At 44.4% G+C, this 20,979-nt stretch overlaps 1 protein-coding gene across 9 annotated transcripts in view; it reads right to left on the bottom strand.

Moving 5' to 3' along the window:
* The window catches only part of C1GALT1 (core 1 synthase, glycoprotein-N-acetylgalactosamine 3-beta-galactosyltransferase 1), a 303,461-nt gene extending 285,607 nt beyond the window's left edge, over nt 1-17,854 (bottom strand). For 3 of the 9 annotated variants that reach the window (XM_069648538.1, XM_069648533.1, XM_069648536.1), the window contains exon 1: nt 17,660-17,854. Coding sequence is in view for 2 of the 9 variants with exons in the window: in XM_069648531.1 (XP_069504632.1) it covers nt 8,622-8,694 (73 nt within the window). In the remaining 7 variants the exon portion in view is untranslated. Of the gene's footprint in view, nt 1-8,621; nt 8,698-17,397; nt 17,640-17,659 lie in introns of those variants that run through there. The other 6 variants (XM_069648537.1, XM_069648535.1, XM_069648539.1 and 3 more) reach the window with 3 other exon arrangements.
* Between the last annotated feature and the right edge of the window lie 3,125 nt (nt 17,855-20,979).

Below are 20,979 nucleotides of genomic sequence, written 5' to 3' on the forward strand. Positions count from 1 at the left end.
GCCCATCATGACCCGTCAAACACTTTGTTATAGTTAATCACTAGACTGTCTATTGCTAATACAGAACCGTACCATGATTATTTCGCTTAAACCAAAATGTACCCCCTTGTTTGGCACACTTTAGCCCAAACCACCGCCGCACCGCGAGCACATAATCGGATGGCAGGTCCTAGCCCTAACTACTACCACAATAACGCACAACCAACAATAGACAGTACAGACGTGATTTTTCCTCACGCTTTACTGGATATTTTCAGGTTCTGCACCATTAAATTCCGGTCTTATATTGACAATGGCCACGTAAATCGTAATTTAACACTATACCACCCTTTCTAGCCCGCTCAGGCACGCAGTAATTCACTGCCTTAATAATCACCATAGACACCTTGCATGCGGTCAACACTTAGCTCAACCATCCGTGGTTCTGCTTTTTAAACAATAAGGACATTTCTCTCTTAATCGTTTTAAGCACCAGATAAAAACACAATTTCAACCAGTAAACTATATCCCTTTCCTTCCTACACAGCGGGATAGGCTATGTTTCTAACCTGAAAAAGCCTCCAAGTACACGGAAATTGTACCGGTGTGAAAAAACAATTAGAAAAAAAACTTTCCAAAAAACATTTCTAATTTGGATTGCATACCATCAACTAAGGTATGCTATACTCTCGTTATTTGATCCATTATGTATGATCCTTCATTCATTGCCACCTTTTTCCTATTGTAGATTACCTCCACGGACACCAGACCAATCTATTTGTCTCCCCGAATTCAGTTCAACCGTTGACAGAACATAGGTAGGTTTCCTATAGTGCAGCACTCTTTTCATACGGATCCCTCCGTGTGGTCACACTTTTTCCTCTTGACATACTCTCCTCTCCCTCCCTCCCAATAGGCGTTCCCAACAACGTCCTGATGAAATTTCGGACCCTTCATCTGCGAACATTAGCCACTCAGTGAAGGTTGAATAACCCCCGAACCAGAAACACCTATAACAATGTGTCGACCACGATGACATACTACCAATCTGATTGTAGTATTTGAAATCCACAATATATGTTACTAACCCTCACCTACCAAACTGATGTAACAACAGTTTTGTTTTTATAACTATTTCCATTTTGTGTGTTTTTTTGTTACAAGCCAAACAAAGCTTGCATGTGATCTTTCATTTCAAACTGTGTTTTCTTTACTATGAACTCTATATTCTATATGTATGTCTGAATAAACCAAAATTGCTTTCCATTCCTTTATATTCTTTTTTTGTGACTTTCGATAGCTAGCATTTACAAACTAGCTTCCTGCCTTTTGAAAACCTACCGCAGTTAACACGGTGAAATAGGGGTAGCTTATGACTCTCTCTTTCTCCCTGTAATTAACGCCTTTTTGAGTCAAGCCCCTCTTTAACAAAAAAGAAGGCACCTAGCCCCTTCTTTTCTATAATCATGTTACAGGAGACACATTTTAAGAAGGCACATAAACCCATCATAAAATTGTGGTTGTTCTCCCGAATGTATCAGTCCAATAAAGTGGGGAAGACCTTGGGGGTCATGATAGCATTTAGGGATACATATAGGGCTTCGTTAGTGCGGCACATGGTGGATATGGAGGGGAGATATCTTTCTATTGGTGCAATTGGAATGTAGACAAATTACCTTGGCAACGGTATAAGATTCTAACACAGGGCAGGTTCGGTTCTTGCAGGAGGCAGTAGCTAGGCTGGAGAACTTTGGAAAAGGTGAAATACTTACGGGTCACTTTAATTTGGCATGGGACCCTACGGTAGATGGAAGTGGCGGGCACGGGGAAGGGAACAGCACTCCCCACACGGGCGTTATAGAAATGTTTTGAAAATGTAACATTGCTAGATGTGTGGAGGACTAAAAGAGGAGATGAAAGGGGGCACACATGCTTCTCGCATACATACCAGTCCCTGTCCAGAATCGATTATGCATGGGCATCAGCTATTTTAATGGGAAATAGATCTGGGGTCTATATCACTGTCAGATCATGCCTCCCCCCCCCCGATAGTAATAGTTACGGATATAGGGCCACGTATTGGGCTGTGGGCATGAATGTTTCCAGTTGAATTGCTGAATGAAGTGGTGGTAGAGGTGATAAGAGACAAGGTAGAAGGGTATTTCTCTGTTAACAGCAATCAAACTGTCTCGCCTGAAGGGCTATGGGACCGTAATCCGGGGAGAACTTATTGCACTGCAAGCTCAGTGGGAGAAACAGGGGGCAAAAATGGAAGGGGACCTCGAAGCTCAACTGCGAGATACCCAACTGGCTATAGTAAATCACAGAACGAGGGCTATATCAAAAGATTAAACCAATTGTATAGCCAGTTGGATATGTTGCGGACTCGTAGGGCAGATAGATCCCTGCTGATGACTAAACAGAGATATTATGTGCGCGCCAACAAAGCAGATAAGCTATTTGCTTCACAGTTGAAGGGATCAGAGGCAGCCAAGATGATCTAGCCGATGTCGCAACCAGATGGATCGATAACCGAATCTGAGAATTGTGCACAATTTTTACAAATCACTACATGCGCCAAATTACCCAGACTTTCGGGAGATACGATATTTGTCTGATATCTCTCTGCTAAAGATAAAGGCTGGAGCAGGAAGAGCTAGATGAGGCTATTAGAGAGGAGGTGGTGGTGGTGGAAGCAAAAAAATGGCATTGCCATTGAATAAAGCACCTGGACCAGATGGGTTCCCGGCAGCTTTCTATAAAAAAATGCGCTAGGCAGTTGGTCCCAAGATTAGTGGAGTTGTTTAATACGATAGTGCCAAACGGGGGGAGGGTAACACCGACCATGTCAGAGGCGAAAGTGGTGGAGTTTGGAAAAACCAAGTAAAGACCAGATAAAATGCGGGTCATATAGACCCATCACATTAATGAATATTGATGCAAAACGTTACACAGGCATTCTGGCAGCAAGACTAGCGCCTCTTCTCCCGGAGTTGATAAACGCAGCTCAATCAGGGTTTATTACGGGGAGATGGATCGCTGATAATATTAGGAGGGTGAGCCACCTAAGAGAAAATTCATTCCAAACAGATTCCTTCAGCGCTAATATCATAAGATGCCGAAAAGGCGTTTGCTCGGATGTAGTGGCCCTTTTTGTTTTCCACTATGGAACAGATGGGAATGAGGACTAAGTTCATACGGATGGTGCCGACAAATTACCAGGCCCCTAAAATACGGTTGGCGATTAATTAACATGTGTCCCGCAATATAGAAATAGATCGGGGAACATTGCAGGGATGCTCACCATCGCCAATTCTTTATGCAATATATTTGGAACCGTTCTTGCACAAAATTAGCTTGAGGTTGACGATACAGGGTATCCCTTTTGGAGTGGAGGAACTTAAGTTGGTGGATCTTGCGGGTTAACATGTTAGTAACATTGAACCACCCTGAACAATCAATTCCAGCATTGTTGGGGGAATTGACAGATATGGAGTGGGTTGCGGGCCATATGGTTAACATGGGGAAATCAGAGCTCCTAGAATTGGGACAATCTACACTACAGAAGGAGGTATTGCACTCTTACTCTCCTTTCATTATGGCAGACAGCTGTATTAAATACTTGGGGGTTTAACAAATGCATTTTCACAGATGTTTCATAACAATTACCCACAGCTACTACAGAAGGTAAAAGACGACGAAATGAATGCTGCTCCAAATCTCATGGTTAGGAAGGGTAGCTACTATCAAGATGGTGACTCTCCCAAGACTGCTTTACAAGTTCCAGGCTCTTCTGATAACTATTCCACGTTCATTTTTTAAGGCACTTAATGAAGTGGTTACGAGATTTCTCTGGTGAAATAAAACCCTGAGAGTCGCACTAAGAATGTTAATGGTACCCAGAGAAGGTGGGGGTGTGGCCCTTCCAAACTTTGTAAAATATTACGAAGCAGCACAGCTACGTGTACACCGGGAATGGCTTACAGGAGATGTCAAGAAACTCTGGGTAAGGATGGATAGGCCCCCAAAAACAGGTACTGGCCCTAGTTTGTGATATATGGGACCGGCTATTAGAAAAGGGTAATTTATCTACACATCCATCCCCATTTACTCCGTTATTTGGGAAGCTGCAATTTCGCGCATGGATGATACAGGGAGCGGTTAGACAATGGCGAAAAGTGGGATGTATAAAGATGCAAGACATAATGCAGGGAGGGGATATCGGTACATTTGAGGAACGTAAACAGCTTGTAGGTCTCCCGAAGGATAGGCTGCAGTATTATCTATTGGGACATTTGATCGCAGGGTCAGGGGGTAAAGCAGCGGCGGGGAGAGCTCACAATGTTTGAAAGATTCATCACTACAAATACAGGGAATAGACAAATGGTATCTAAGTTGCATTCGATATTGATGCAAGGGGAGATGGGACAGGTCTAGGGATATATGCATAGGTGGGAAAAGATCTTAGGGATGGATCTTCTGAGGGATCATTGGGAACATTTATGGGCAGACATTCCCAAATTGACATGGTCGATTCAGATCAGGGAAGCGTGGTATAAATCATGTTCAAATGGCATTATACTCCTGAGAGACTGCATACAAATGTTTCCGTTGACTACGGAAAAATGTTGGGTTAGGGGGGTTATGTTATGAAAGGGGACTGGAGACACATCTGGGAATGCCCAACCTGGGGGATATTTTGGGAGGATGTCACGAAGCAGATTAAGATGGTTATGTCGGATGGGATAATGACACCTAGGGAACAGATGTGTAGTTTGTTTGACCCAGAGACCTGTCCACCCACTAAGATCCATAGTAAGCATTTATGTTAATGGTGATAGCGGCATGGTTGGTGTTAGCAAGTGCCTGGAAACAGAAGAGGGCAGCAACGATAAGGGATTGGTTGTATAAATTGTGGGGGTTCATAGCAATGGAGTGGATAATCTTCAAGGAGAATATGTAAGATTTCAACAAGATTGGACAATGTTCTTGGACTTTTTTTTTTTTTTTTTAAAGCGACTTTGAACAACAATGGTGTCCTCATACCATAATTAAGACTCTGCCCGGGGGGAGATGGGGGGTTAATGTTGTTTTACTTGAAAATGGCAATAAAAATATATTTAAAAAAGAAAAAGGTTACTGTAAGAAAATTGTAAAGGAAGCTGTAGAGTGTACAGTAGTACTGTACATAAAACCAACAAAAAAAAGGTTTTTGTTAATAACCCCCCCCCCCCCCAAAGAAAATAAGGTTCTTTTCAGAGCATCCACAAAGGATTAAATAACTTAAATCGTGGTTCATTTCCCCCCCCCCACCTCTGAGTGGCTGCGACGTTTGCGGACACTGCGCTAGTCCGCGGACAGAATGTGGCACAGCCAGGCCTTTTAAAGTTGCCGGGCATCGAAGGAGGACTGGATACACCGCTCACAGTCATGGGTGTCTGCACACATCGGCGGATCAGCCAATCAGGTTTTTTGGGTGTGGTGTACAGGAAGAAAGAGTAGCGTGAGTTTTGTTAGTTGGAGTGGTGAGAGGATTGACAATGGCCATGGCAATGTCTTTGAGAAGGCAGAGTGTTTGGATTTTGGGGAATTCTTCGGACCATTGGTTGAATGGGGTATGCTGAGCATTGTGGAATAGCCAACATCTTGGATTTCCTGAACTGTAAGTGTTCTGCTATGTAGCGCGAGGCAAGATGTGGGTGGACTTGCTCCCATTTCGTGCAAATATGGTTGAATTGAAACACCCGGACATTATTATTGTTCATTGTGGAGGGAACCGGCGTGACTGGAATTTCATTGCAGTTTGCAATAAAGGAGACATTGGGAAAGTTGAAGGAAATGTTCCCCAATTCGAACATTATTACGCCCATTGCCCCGAGACAGATGTGGATGCGTTCTAGTTCATTTGGTCTGCAAATGGAAAAAGCAAAGCGCAACGTCAATAAAGCTGTGTGCTTTTGTTTGAGATGTTGCCATTACATTGCTTCATAATGAGAACATTACATTTGACAGGGGGAAACATTTCGGTGAGATGGAGTCCATCTAACTGATGTGGGTAATCAGATTTCTTTGTGGAAAGCATTTAAAATGCTTTGAGGCAGTTTTTGGGAAAGTGAGAAGAAATAATTACATTCAGTAAAATGTTGCGTTAGTTCAGTTTATAAAATAAAAGCCAAAAACACACACAAAAAGTTAATTTAAGAGTCGCCCTTTTTGAACGCAAAACAATTAAAATGATAGTTTCTTCCACCCCACGCCCGGAATATTTTAGATGTCTGCGGACTACTGCGCTGTCCACGTACTATGCAGGCTTTTTTTTCTAAGTTCTATTTTTTAACTGTGAAAGGTGGCTCCAAAAGGAACCATTTTTGTGTTTTTTCAATGTAATATTTTTTGGGAATTTTTTTCAGGAGCAAGGCCGGAGGGGCAAGGGAGGGAAGGGGCACCAACCAAAAGAACGAAGGGGCAGGTGGAGAGAGGAAGATGTTGGGCGTGCCTTAATCTGGTAGGTGGCAGCGTTTCTAATGTTCCCCGACTGCAGCCACAAAAGCACTCCAAAACTGCTGCCCCTATAGATCTGTGCTTCACAGTACACACAGAGCAATGTGACACTCAAAAGGTAAAGTTGAACAGCATTCTGTATGGCCTGTGAAGCCGCAGCTGGGATCCTCTGCCCCAAACGAATATCCTTTGTGGTGACAGGAGCAGATGAAGATGGTGGGGTGGAGGAAGTCAACCTGCTCTTACCTGAGAAAGGCATCGCCTTGGGAGGTGATGTAGCGTACAAGGGGGAGCAATCCGAATGAAATGAGGTTACATGTAGAGGCACTGTAGCGCCTAGAAATAGATGCGCGGCACTACAAAAACCACAGCAAATAACATTTTGTATTAGGCCTAAAAGGAATAAGTTGCAGGCTTGCGTTGTTCACGTTCTCTGCTCACTAGGCCCAGTTTCCGTGAGACAGAATGAATCCGCAGAACCCCGGTCCCACGGAAGTCCACATCCCCCTTGTTCCTCCAGTGTTGCAAATATTTAGTATCTTCCAAAGGAATGTACCCAGTAAGAGCGCGAGACAACACCAGGCTCCGCACTGTGCCCATTCATCTCCATTAAACTGCCAGTAGGCCTCAAATTCCCACCCAGCCGGTCCAGGAGCCAGCTCCACACCACTGACCTAACAGCCCCACACCACGGACCTAACAACCCCACCTTTGTATCCCCCCCCCCAATGTGTGCACAATACCCCTGGCCCGACACATATCAGGTGTCTGCAGGAGATCTAAGCATACATGGCTGTATTCTTCCAAGCATGAACACATATCTCTTGTAACACGAGGTACAGGGGAGGGGCGTAAATTAAAGATTAAAACCCCAGGTGGAGACCTTAATTGCGGGAACTGTGGTATCAACGATGCCCTGAATGTGTGGGTCAGTGTGACTGCATTTTATCCTCCATTCCCCCTGGCACATTTCCTGTGCCACCCAGGTGCCTGCCATAATTATATAATAACCAGGCTCAGCATGTTTAGTTAGAATGAAACAATGTAATAATGTGTGCCCCGACATTCACTGCGAGGATGAGCCCAGCTAACCCACGTGGATCCAGACTGATGGCAAAGAACTAACCAACAATCCTGGCATCCCATATGGAGCAGGCTCATGTGTAGGGTGCCTCAAATCAGTGGCACCCATTAGTACTGTATGTAATGACGATTGTGGGTTTCTTCAGCCCTTGTTTGTAGCAGGAAGAGTCAGAGCGCTCTCGAGCAGCAGAGTCCTTTGCTGATATTTGTATTCTGTACATTTAAATCTGGTTATCCTTGCAACGCTATCTCCTGGCGTATTTCCCTAGCAGGTTGTCTTTATTCTGGAGTGTGCGTAACAATGGACTTACCTTCACTATTTAGCACCTACGTGTAGCCTAGAAGATGTTTACAGAAGGGCTGGCCCCCTCACACATTTGAACTGAAGTAAAACATAACTTTAAAAAAAAAAAATTCAAAAGTTGTTCCCACTGAGATTTACTAAAACTTACTGTTATATTAATATGAATGTTGAAATAATTTGTTATATCATTTTTAGCAATCTTAAATTCATTTGTTTGCCTCCTTGAACATTTATAATACTGCAGTGATCAGTACTGCAAATACTATTTGAACACATTTTTTATTCCATATGCAAATTATTTCTATAAATCGCTACAATTACGAACACTCAAACATGTAGTAGAGACACAAATAAGGCACAATATACATACATTTAAGAAAAAAGTAAAACTGTACTTATACATACACAAAGATTACAAAAAACAACACAAACAATACATGTAAGAACATTTAGGAAACACATCTGAAGGAAGAACAAAAACTGGTAGGCACCTAATTAATAGCATCATCTACATTAACTTGGTAGGAAAGATCTAGAGTATCCCATAGGAGCCTAAAACTAAGAATATCTAGACAACAGGGTCGACGTGTAGCATATGTAGCGTTGGGGAGATTAATAATCCACCCTCATCCGGACCAGTAGCTAATGTGACCCTGTACAGGAATTAACAACCAGAAAAAAGGGGAGGTTAACATTTGTCAAACAGCTATATGCTTGAGTGGTTTGACCAAGAAAAAGCAGTGAAATGACTCACCAAAACTTGAAGGGACACTGATACACCAGAAGCCGAATAGATTCGCTGACTTGAGTTCAATATGTGGCCACATGTGCTGTAAAAAGGGCAAACGTAAAAAGCTTGTGTGAAGATTATACAGGAAGAAAACTTCCCACATTGAGACCATTAAAATCTAGCCCTACTTCGTTTTATCATCATGGCAAATACCATAACTGGAAGGAGATGTGCTATAGGAGCAGCTATCCCTTCAATGTAAGGTCTCATAATAAAATATTTAAAAAAAATATTTTAAAAAGTGAAATTTGAATAGTAAAGCGAATCCTAACTCGAACAGTAAAAACGAGTTAGTGGGGAAAAGAGACTTGCCATGTATCTAAGCAGTAAATGCAAAAGTGGGTACTTTCTGCCCACGTCAATTAGAAACGCTTCTCATGAGCACTTCTGTAGCGCAGAACGTGCTGGCGTTGTCATGTGACTGACACAAATTGCATCATCACGTATTGTTTGGTTGAGTCTTTACTCGATCTTAGAAACACCTGGTTAGGCAAGATTGCGTGTAGTACAATGTGGGAGACTGCACCAGCCTTGACCTCTTGGCAATAGTTAAACCAACCTTTGGTATAAGCATGTACAACACAAGTTGGTAGAGCGACTGAACAGCCAGGCTTATCTGAATGGGGTCAATGTGAGCTGTAGGTTTGGAACATGAAGATATACAGAGAAAAGTACCCAAATAAACACAGGTTTCTTGATAAAAAACAATTATTTATTAATTTAACAGTCAGTTGAATAAGCCTTCTTTAGAAGGCAGCAAATATATGTAACACAAAAAAAATACTTCAAAATACACACTCAGTTCCTTTGAGGGGACTTAAATAACTAGGACACTGTGGACATTTATATAACACTGGCACCACATCACATTTAGAGGAATACTGAGTTTGGTGCCAAAGAAAAGGTTTGGGGAATAAAACACTGGTTAACAAATAAAGCAGGCAAGTACTTTTTGAACCCTCCAATGCAAAGTAAATTAACCCTTTCCTGGGGGAAAAGGTAAAGCACAAAGTCAGAGGATAGAAGAGTCTTTCAGGGAACCAGGACAGCCAATGTTAATCGAACAAAAGTCTAGGTGAGCTGAAGTACTTATTGCAGGTAGGTAAAAAGTATTGCACAATGTTTTAGAAATCTTTGTAGAAGATGAAATCACTGTAAGGCCACAAGCTGGGAGGCTTGTGAGGGGCAAAGCTGCAAGCAACTCTGCAAAGCAACCAAGACAAGTCTCAACTGAGAGCTAGCAAGGATACACAACAAGAGGTAAGCAACCCCTTAATCCTACAGTACCTTTGTTCTGAAGAAATTTGTTCCAGCTTGCTTCTGTTCCTGTGTAGGTCTGCAGATCCTGTTGTTCCTGGGCCTCAGTCGTGAGGACAAGAGGGAGGGCGTCTGGGAACTCCTGCACTACAAAATGAAGGTCAGCGGCAGCAATGGGCAAACTTCAGATCAGCAGAACTTTGCGGTTTCAGCTACTCGCAGCTCTTACAAGTAGTACCACAGCGGTTCTCAGATACCTTATTGGACTTTCCTCACATCTGGGGTCCAGCCCTCACTGTGACTCAGGCTTGGTCAGTCCTGCTTCATGGGAGTCTGGAGGATCTTCCTGGACCTCAGATCCAACTTAAAGACGACACACTCGATTCTGGTGTTCCTCTCCCTGGCAATCAGTCCCAGCAGCAGCAATGGAAGTACAGCCAGCTCAGAGAGGATTTCCAGATGAGTTCATCTTGAGGTTGATTGTTCCCACCAACCCAAGGGGAGAAGTCGTCCTTTGCAGGGCTTCTCTAGTCGAGGCTAATTTGGAGCTCCAGCACTGCAGTAGGGCTTCACCGGGCAAACCAACGGTCCAGGAGTTGAAGCAGCCATCTCTTTCAAGTTCTTCTTCGGATTCCTTCGTCTAGTGGTCGACTGCCTTCCAAATAAAAAGTTTTGCCTTTTATGCAGGTTTCTCCCATTCATTTGCAGCCTAGCTGTCAATAACACATCTGGACAGCCAGCCAATCACCTTTGGGTGCATTCCTGTAACCAAGGGGACTAAGCACAGGGCGTTTCGGGTGCCTCCCTCACTACCTGCCCCTGCCAGACACCAGTGAATCCCGCCAAAGAAAAATGAAGAAAGTGACCAAACCTGGTTTGGCGAGCAGAGTAAGTCTCAAGAAGGAACCTTCCAATAAGAAATGGCGAAAAATGAAGACTGTGGACATTTTGACAAAATGGGCACCCCTGGGTGCTTTACTGCAGCTGCAATAGCAGCCCGTGGTAGAAACACACAATGGTAGGAAAATGTAAACCACTGCCACTAGCCATCAACATAAAAATGAGACATGAGAAACTAGAGAAAGGGGACATTGTAAAGACTGGTAGGGGGTGTCTGTACCTCTGCTCCCTATATGGTAGAAGAGAGGCACAGAAGACCCCAGCCAAGATTCTCTATTACGGTAGCAATGGACGAGCAATCAAGGCCTAGCTTCTCAGGAGGTGGTGCAGGCTGGTTCTTAAGTACAGTGTATTCCCCAAGCCCCCACAAAGGAATGTCCACACACTGTATTACTGAAAACACAGTCTTTATATAATTAATTCAAAGGTTATGTACACTTATCACAATAACGCACCTTGTGCTCAGGAAAATCAACAATGGTAAATATCTACAATTCTAAAGTGGTACCACTAATATTAGACCTCATTAAAGTGCATCCACAATACTGTCAGAATGTCACACAGATCAATAAGAAGGAAACCAGCAATAGAGAGAGGAGAGATAACAGAGGGTTGAAACAATAGGCAGAGTACTGGCCCCTACCACTGGACACAGTTCTGTGTGGAGATCCCCCCCCCCCCACCTGGGCAACCTGTAAAATAAAGAGATCTAACACAAGCCCAGTCCATATGTTGTTCAATAGTCTTATTCTCTCCTACAATGTTTTTACCCCCCCAATGTACCTGGTGGAGTCGAGTTCTTCGAGGAGGCGTCGACAGATCCTTTTTGAGCGACCCCCTTTGAAGCGGGAGTCACGGACCGTCGAGAGGCGTCGAGAAGCGTCGAGGAACTCGGCGTTCGGCATCGGGGAATCGACGGCCCTTCTTGAATGCCTTCCCTTTCAAGCGGGAAACACGGGGCGTCGAACGTCCGACAACGAACAGGGTAGAACGGCGTCGATGAGGCGGCAGCTTCGATCCAAGCGGTGCTCGTCGACGACGGAGCGTTGACGTCCTGCAAGGCGGAGGCGTGCGGGGCACCTCGATGACAATTGTTCTGGACCGCAAGGATTGTGCAGACGGAGGCCCAGCAAGGGCGTCGAGTCGTTCGAGTCTTTGGGGTCTTCGGGTGGCGGGAAACCCACCGGCAGGTTTCTCCTCCGCGCGTTGGTCGTCCTCGACTTTCTCCGGCAGGATAAAGCGGTCGACGGTGCGGTCGAGGGAGTCCTTCGATTCAAATGTTCTTAGGCAAGGAGCGGACGGCTCCAGTCGTCGGCGGCACGGCGTCAAGCGGTTCCCACGGCTGGGCAACACAACTTCGACGGGCCTCCAGCGGTTCCACAGACCTGCGAACCCTGGTCGACGGCAATGGACTTCGACGGCGTTGATGTCCGGGTGCTTCACTTCGATCTCCTCGGCGGTCCCGTCTCGGGTCGGCAGCCTTTCGAGGGTCTGCCTTCCAGGGCGCTTCGGCGAAGATGTAGCGGTGCTCGATGATCCCTCGGAGCACGGGAAGAGGGCGCCTTACCAGGTCCTCTCTCGGGTCAGTCCTCGACGGATTCGGCAACCTTCAGATCTGTCGAAGCAAATGCAGCAGCAAGTCTTCTTCTTCCAGCTGGACGTCGAGGATCAGCAGTTCCAGTTACTCTTGAGTGGAGACTCAGCTTCTGAACGCTTCTGAACACAATGGTCGCTTCTCAACCAAAGGTTCCTTCTGAACAATTTCCAGTGGTGAGAGGTCCCCAGATATACTATCCTGTCTCTCATCCACACTGCTGGCACACACTCAGCAGCCAATCATACAGCAGGGCATTCATGCAGTCAGTCAGCCAATCAGGCACACAGTGCATTCAGGCCACACTCCTCCCTTTCAGACACTCACAACAAGGAATGTGGATTGGGACAAGTACCCAGCCATTCAACACTACACACTGCATTCAGGCCAGTTTCGGGCAGGGCTGTCTCAGTCTTTGTCTCACATGCCAGAAACCAGACAACCACAACAAGGAGTGTATATTGGTCACACACTCCATTCACCCAGGTCCCACCCACAGGAGGTACCCATAACATACAGTCACCGGGAAGGCTCCAGTCAGTCTAGCTGGGCCTTCACAACAACACCATATACGGAACTTCCACCCAACAGCCAGTCAGGGGGAAGAGACAGAGTCAGGGCTTCCCAGGACTTTGGGAAAAACAAGATAACAGGCAATAGGAAGCAAGAGGCCACAGGGGCCATCTTGTTTTCTATCAGGAATCAACTGATCCCAATGGCAGGGCCTGGGTATCCCAAAATGGAGGACACCCAGAGCACCTGTCAAATTCAGCATGGAGCTGCCACCAGCCCATACCCTGCTCTGTGGGCCACCCACAGGTGCCCAAAAACATACACTAGGGACACAGGGTTGTACCCCTACCCATGGGTGCCATAAGGGTATCCCATGGGTCTGTTCACCAAACCAAAAGAGAGAGATGCACTGCCAGGAGTCCCAAATGGACTCCTGGGCAGAAAACATGACAGAACACACGATAAAGGGCAGTAAAGGACAAGGATTCAGAGGCCCTGTCCCTCTGATGCATTTCCAGCATCACAGACACTAAGTAACCCCTCCAGCACCCTATTGTAAGATAGTGTGTGCTGGGTGCTGGGTCTATAAAGTTACAAAAATGTAAGTAAAGTCAATTTCACTTCACTGCTCTTGGAAACAGTTTTATCAAGAGAAGGTATTTAAACCTTTGGGAAATCTGGAAGACTTCCCTGAGTCACTGCACTGAATGTGCTTTGTGACAATGTAATGATGATGCCTATGGTGTATGTCAGACTCCAAAGTAAAAAAGAAGCACAGTGTTCAAATTAATGAAAAATACATGACAGAGTGAGGAAAGGGGCTCACTGTGTCCCCAAAAGGTGAAGGAATTTGTTTTTTGGTAAATGTACAGACAGTACATGCCACGAGGCGCAAGTCCCACAATGTAGTTCTGGATTTGTCTTTCTTAAACTGAGTAGACCAGATGATCTCGTAGATTTTTACAACGTTTTAATGCCAACATGGGGACTTGGTTGGCTCAGTTGAACTAGTGGACAATGTTTTGGACAGTTTTTTCCAAAATCAGAAGTATTTGCACAATGAGTAAATCCACATGCGATTCTCTCCTCAGTGTTAGATCTCCCCCATGGTACAAGTCAAGTTTCTCTTAGGGGTTAGAGGTCCCGTATTTTGAGTGGCTCATCAGTTCACTAGGATAGCCTCTAGCTTTGAATTGGTCATCAAAATTGTTGGCATATGAATAAAAATCAGCCAAGGAGTACAGTTCCATCATATTCTCAAAAATTGACCATAAGGGAAAAGGGAGGTTCTCCTAGAGGCTACGTGGATGGAAGGTGTTAAAATGGTGTTGCGATCTGCTGATTTCCTGAATAATTAACATGATAGAAAGTCAACAATTTTTTTTATCAAAAGATCCAGAAAGTTGATCTAGAGCGTGTTGTTTTTCGTTGCAAACTGGATATTTGGATTCCACTCATTGACCCATCCATGGAAGTCCTACAGCACCAGATAAATATTAGCTGGTGTCCAGTCAAAGGATCGAAAATAAAGGATCGAATGACTTTTGCTCGAATGCAAAAGGATCGAAAAAAGGGTCAATTTATTTTTTTAGTTTGGGTTGGTAAAAAAAATGTTTTTAATAAAGAAAACGGGGGGGGGTTGGGGAGGAGATCCCCCATTAAAAAAAAACAAAAACTAAAACAAAAACAAAAACAGGCATTTGATCCTTTTGTTTTCGACCCTATAACTGGCAACCATATTAACCGCAGTTCCGAATGCGCTTCTCAGCCATTATCCGGCGCGCAGTCGCCTGGATCCATGCTCTAGTATTTGACTGGATCATTAAGTAAGTCTAGCACCATCTGCTTGTATTCATTGACATTGAATACTACAATGCCTCCCCTTTTGTCTGCTGGTTTGATTATTTGACTTTTGACACCTAGGGAATGAGCGCTACTCTTTCACCATTTGTTAAAAATTGTGTCTTATATGTCTGCTATTGGCATGCATGGTCTTAAGGTCCACATGGATGCATTTCTCAAAGTAATCGTTTCTTTGGGCACTTGTGTTTCTTATAGACTACAAGTGGAAGGGGGTCTAAGCCTTGTGTCCTCCCCTGCATTATGTTCTCTATTGTCTTTGAAATGCACCTTAAGTCTTAAATTACAGAATAATCGTCTAATTTCCATCTCAGTTTTCAAACAATCTGTAGGATTGGAGGGAACGAATGAAATGCCTTTTAAAATAGGCATCGTTAACTTCCGATTTATCATAGGCATCGTCAACTGCTGATTTATCTATGGTGCTGCATGGAGCAACGGTTCCTAAGGCCGGAGTAGTAAGGGTCCCAGAATCTGCCTCTGGGTTTTCCTCATCCAAAAACAAAATAAATAAATAAATTAAAAAAAATAAAAGTCTAAATAATTTTTTAAACGTGGTATTCGATTTGGTGAATATTGAGAATCATAATCCTAATATTCCTTAGCTCGGGAATCACTACTAGAAGTGCCGGAAAAGATAACCCACCTGCGGCCAACTTGTTGCCTATTATTATGTGGATGTAATCTTTCAATGTTGCGGCCTTCACAATAGTTTTCAGCAAGATAAGGATAGATAATATACACCTTAAATTAGCGCATGCCCTTGCCAAATCTTTTTGGGGTTTTATCCAATGTAGCAGTCTTAAATTGATTTGATGGTCTATTTCCCTTAATTTATCTCAGGGATTTAAAATCGAGGCATTATCTAGGAACTTTTGCTCTTCAATATCAAGTTCCCTATGTATTGTTGCACTAATTTGCTGGGCCATAGTGATGGTAAAGACCATCAGGCCACGGCTACATTTAGTGGAGATTTAACTAAAACTTGTTTCATACTCGTTACCGTCCAGGAACAGACAGGGTTTGTTGCATATTACAAGGCCAGATTTATATTAGCTTTGAGAGACTCTCTCAGAAAACGTAAGTGAGGCTCAGTCCAGAACGACTTTTTTTTTTAAGTTTAGGGAGCTCATCACTAGAAGGGACTGCCCGGTGGGTTAAATAGTAAGGGACCGTTTATAATTTCAGAGATCTGTTTATTGGTATAACTGAATGTGCCATTATCTGCCATATTAAAAACAGGTTAAATGAGACCCAAATCTCACATCAAGAGAACTATTTGAATAAATGTTTTATTCAATATGCCTATTATTTCCATAATCTCTACAATCACAAATACTCATAAACATGAAGTAAAGACACAAATAAGGCAAAGTATAAATTGCATTTATGCAAAAAAGCAAAGAAGAGCAGGATTAGATTGACACCAAATAGCTTCCAGGAGCTACTTTTGGCTCCCCATGACAATAGCCCCAGAGGCCAACTGATAACGAACAAGCATACCCATGTAACATTAACTCTGTGTGTTTGGGACAAAATACAAGTAAATATAAGAACACATCTATATGACATATAAAGTATCAGGGGTCATAAATAATGGGCACAATATTAAGTTTACAGCTTATATAGAAGTTCGATTTCTTATGTACTAGATCCTGCTCACTGGTTAATGGGAGATAACAAGGAGCTGCTTTTAGCTCTTGATTGTGCAATCTTAATTTATATCCCTGTAATATACATGTATATTTAGTATGTTCTAACACACCTTACCTAGTCAGTACAACTGTGGGTTTGTTCTGACGTACATACAGAGCTGATTACATGTATTTAGCTACAAAATAGCACATACACAGTAAAGACAATGAGAGCAGGCTCACACTGTGTAATGCCTTTTCCCAAAATAAATTGTATAAGATATCAAATTCTCAACAATATAGAGGGTATAAAAACAAGAAAATTAGTAGTACAATCTTTCCAAAATTCAGGGGAGCTATCTACCATCTAGAGGACATTTGAAGCATAAGCAGCAATACGTTGTGGACAAAGTCATATGTTTGCATCTTATGTATGTGCAAGTTAGATTTGCCAACAATGTTTACTAGCTCCCGGTTCCTCACTGGTAGTTTCTGGTGCCTGGTCAATGCTGGATGCCTAGGCGGTTCCTTTAGATCCTGTTTATCCAATCTTAATTTCATTACCTGAAAATTATTATTCAACTGCCTATACAAGTGGACTGTAATTCATTCATTACCAGTACCTTCCAAACATGCTTTGGTCACGCACCTATCAGAGCTGCGGCACAGCAAACAAAACATATCCCAAGGCGTGCGGAGAAAAGGGATCGCGTTAAATGCCAAACATGTCTACGATTGTGGCCCCTCTATGAGAAATGCCGGTGTTTATTTAGTATACCATATACTACTTAGCATCGATCCTCCACTAAAAGTGTGCGGAAACGCCCTCTGCCCATCTCATCTTCAGCTTGGTAACTCTTCCGCCACTACAGTTCCTCCCCTGTAAAAGGTGCAGAGCTCTCCTTCTAGTGCCACCTCCATAATGTCGCCCTCTCCTAATGCGGCTCCATTCCCTGGCCCTGTTCCAGCAGCATGTACTCACCGTTATGTTCCCTCGCGGCACCCAACTTTTGTGGTCCCTCGCCCTCCTGCTGTGACTCTTCTAGGGCAGGCGCCAGCTCTGGGTCTCCCGTGTGTCTCCTGCTGAGTTCCTCCTCTGGCTCTCCCACAGGATGATCTGCTGTACTCACTCTCGGCCGCCTCGCCGACCTCACTACTACAGTGTCGTCTCCTCCCACGCCGCCCTGCTTACCTCTCCCTGCCTGCCCTCCCCACTTCTGCCAACTCCTCCCGGCTCCTCTCACCTCTTGGCGCCGCTCACCGCTGCCTGCTTCATTGTCGGCTGCCACTGGCTGCGTTCTGGGTTCGGATGACGCTGGACGGGGAGGGCGGGGAAGACCTCAGGTCTGTGCGGTGTGACGTTTAGCATCTGGGGGTCATTTGAATGCGGAAGTAGCATTCGGACTTCTATGTGGTAGTGTCTAGTTCCCACCCGAGAAACGGGCCCTAGCAACGGCCCGCCTACTCTTCCTCATTGACTTCCGACGTCATCATTATGATTTGCGGGAAGGCTCTGGCTGCCGGTGTAACGTCAGATGTTGCTACCCGTCAGAAAATGCTTCCGATCGCTTTTTTTGACAGCGTGCTTTTCGTAGCCATCCCTATGTTGGACCGGGTATTGCCCCATTAACCCTATGTTAGCAATGTTTACCCAATTTTTGTATTAACCCCATTTTATCAATGTAGTGCAGGGCAGTGCAGCATTAACCCTATGTTGGCAATTTTAACCCTATGTTGCCTTATGTAGTGGTAGTAAAATCTGATGGCTGCTGCCCTGCAAAGCTGCCTGTGAGTAATTTTGCCATTCTCTCGGGAGGATAGCTCCGGGGCACCATGAACACCACAGGTTCGATCCCTGGGACCGCGCTTAGAAACCTCTGGGTATTAAGCGTGTTATAAAGAACTTATCATATAATTTAACCCTATGCTTGGTGTCGTCCTTCCCGGGCAACTGGAGCTGTACCTCAGTAATTTTAAATCTATGTTGCCTCATTTAGGTAGTGATAGCAAAATCTGATGGCAGGCTAAACAAAATCTGATGGCAGGCTAAGCAAAATCTGATGGCATGCAAAAAGTCATTTTCTGCTGCCCTGCAAAGCAGCCTGTGAGGAATTATGCCAATTTAACCCTATGGTAGCTTGGCGCCGTCCTTTCCAGGCAACCGGAGCTGTGCCTCAGTAATTGTAACCCTATGTTGCGTCATTTAGGTAGTGATAGCAAAATCTGATGGCAACCTAAGCAAACTCTGACGGCAGGCTAAGCAAAATCTGATGGCACGTAAAAAGTCATTTTCTGCTGTTCTGCAAAGCCGCCTGTGTGGAATTTTGCCAAATTTAATCCTATAGTATATGGCGCCGTCCTTCCCGGGCAACCGAAGCTGTGCCTCAGCAATTTTAACCCTATGTTGCCTCATTTATTTACAATGGGATAACTTTGTAGATCTTGTGACGATGAACGGTTAAGAGTGCGGCATTCCGGAGACCACTATGGATCAGCACAATAGTTTGTAGAAGTTTGTAGTAGGGCAATGTTAGGAGAGACGCAAGGCTACAGAGTATTGGTGAAGATATATGTTGAATAGAAGTCCGGATAATAGTGTAGTGAGTATGTTGCAATCAGAAGCAGGATTAGACGTGAGGCAGGAGCAGTACTGATAGGGAAAATGAAAGAGAAAGCGTGAGAACATAGGGAAAGTTTAGGTTGAGTGCAAAGGCAGGTAACTCTTAGCTTGAGAGTTCTTACGGTCGGACAGGATAATAGATATCTGGAACGCTGCAAGCACACACGGGAAGGACGATGATAATGCTGTGAAGTGTGGTTATGGCACAGCAACAGACTAGAGCGCACAATGCTGTCCACTGTGTTAGACACAGTGTGAACAGATGGGGCAGATCATTAGTTATATACACTTGGGTGGGTGTGGGGCGTGGTTTGGTAACGCAAGGGTAATGCAGGCCGATAAAAAAAAATGCACTTCAATGGTGGGTGGTGGTTGGGAGTTGGGGGAGGCGCGGGGCAGCTATCGAGTGCGAAAAAAGTTAAAAAGTGGCTGAAATTATTTGAAAATGCCTGTCAGAAAATGCTTTCCTGTTAATGCATTACTGAGCATGCGCAGACACACTATGCATGCTCAGTAAGCAGGGAAAGCATTTTCTGACTATAAGCATATTCCAACGTTACACCGGCCACTGCTGTACAGGTGACGACTGGGGGGTCACCTGTGAGGATTAGTCTAGTAAAGCAGACATCTTTTGTTTGGTGTAAAATTGTCTCTAATACTGTTGGTGGTAAAAAGGGCGCAACCAGCGATTGGGCGAACTGGGCGCATTTGAGGTAGCAGGTTGCGCTTTAAAAGGTCTCTTCGATCCTATTACCACAAAAAACTGCTCTGTCAGGTGTTGTAAAGGAGAAAAACACAGAAACGCTCATATATATGACTCTTGTAATAGGCATGTGTTAACATAATTTGGTTGTACAGGTTTTTGTGGAGGCTAGAGGGGTGTTGGTCCTAGTACGTTGTGGTGGAAAGAGTGAATTGGAATTTGTGGGAAAGGATACATAATGGTACTAAGTTATTAATTGTGGCATTGCTTTATTACTTCTTCGAGTCGACGTGCATAGGGTCCTCTGAGGTGGTTTAGAACCAAGACACAGGGAGGTTCTTTAGCATACCATGTCAATAAGGATTTACGGGATCACACACTGCTGCAAGGGGGAGGCAATGCAATTTCAGGAAAATAGGGACAGACCTTAAAAGTGATAAGGGAATCATTGTAACAAGGAATGTGTGGAAAGGTAGCGCAATTGTGTGTACCTCGCACAGCTTGTTAGAGGCAGGATGACTAGGTCAGCTTCCATGTTAGCAGTTCATTTTCATCCATCAAGGGCATGGTAATATGGGATAATAGACCAGGAATGTTTGGGAAAGTATTACATTACTGGGTTAAATGGTACTAAGTTATTAAGGGTGGCTGGACTTTGTTGCTTCCAAAAGTCGAACTGCATAGTGTCCTCTCAGGCGGTTTAGAACTAGATACAGGGATGTTCTTTCAGCATACCTGGTTGTCTATAAGGGTCTACGGTTCACATGCGGCTGCAGTGGGGATACAATACAAATTCAAAAATCTGGCTAGGCCTTGTAAGGATAAGGGGATTTCATTTGAACAAGGAGCGGGTGCAAGGGTTGTGCTATTGTGGGTATTTTCCACGGCTGTTTAGGATTCCCACTTCGCTATGGCCCAAGTTGCGGCCACAAGAAGAGGATTTGCCCCACAAGGAACTACAAACGTGGGTGGGCAGGTTTCAGAAGTGAAGGGAGACTGGAGCTGTTCACTTCGCAACAGCAACCAGGGGCCACTGTGGCTCCCGACACATACTTGGGGTCAATCTTACCTTTAGGACAGAGCTATACAGCATTCCAAAGTTGAAGGGTAATACATGGGGACACGCTGATGGGTTGGCATCTTATGTGAAAGCTGGTTGTACGGAACGCTATGTACTAAGCACATAGTTCCCTGACAGTCTCCCTGGGTCACTGGAAGGCTTGTAGGGGGCATCATACTAG

Source organism: Ambystoma mexicanum, chromosome 2q, assembly GCF_040938575.1.
Source record: "Ambystoma mexicanum isolate Mex_15411 chromosome 2q, UKY_AmexF1_1, whole genome shotgun sequence".
Classification (NCBI taxonomy): domain Eukaryota; kingdom Metazoa; phylum Chordata; class Amphibia; order Caudata; family Ambystomatidae; genus Ambystoma; species Ambystoma mexicanum.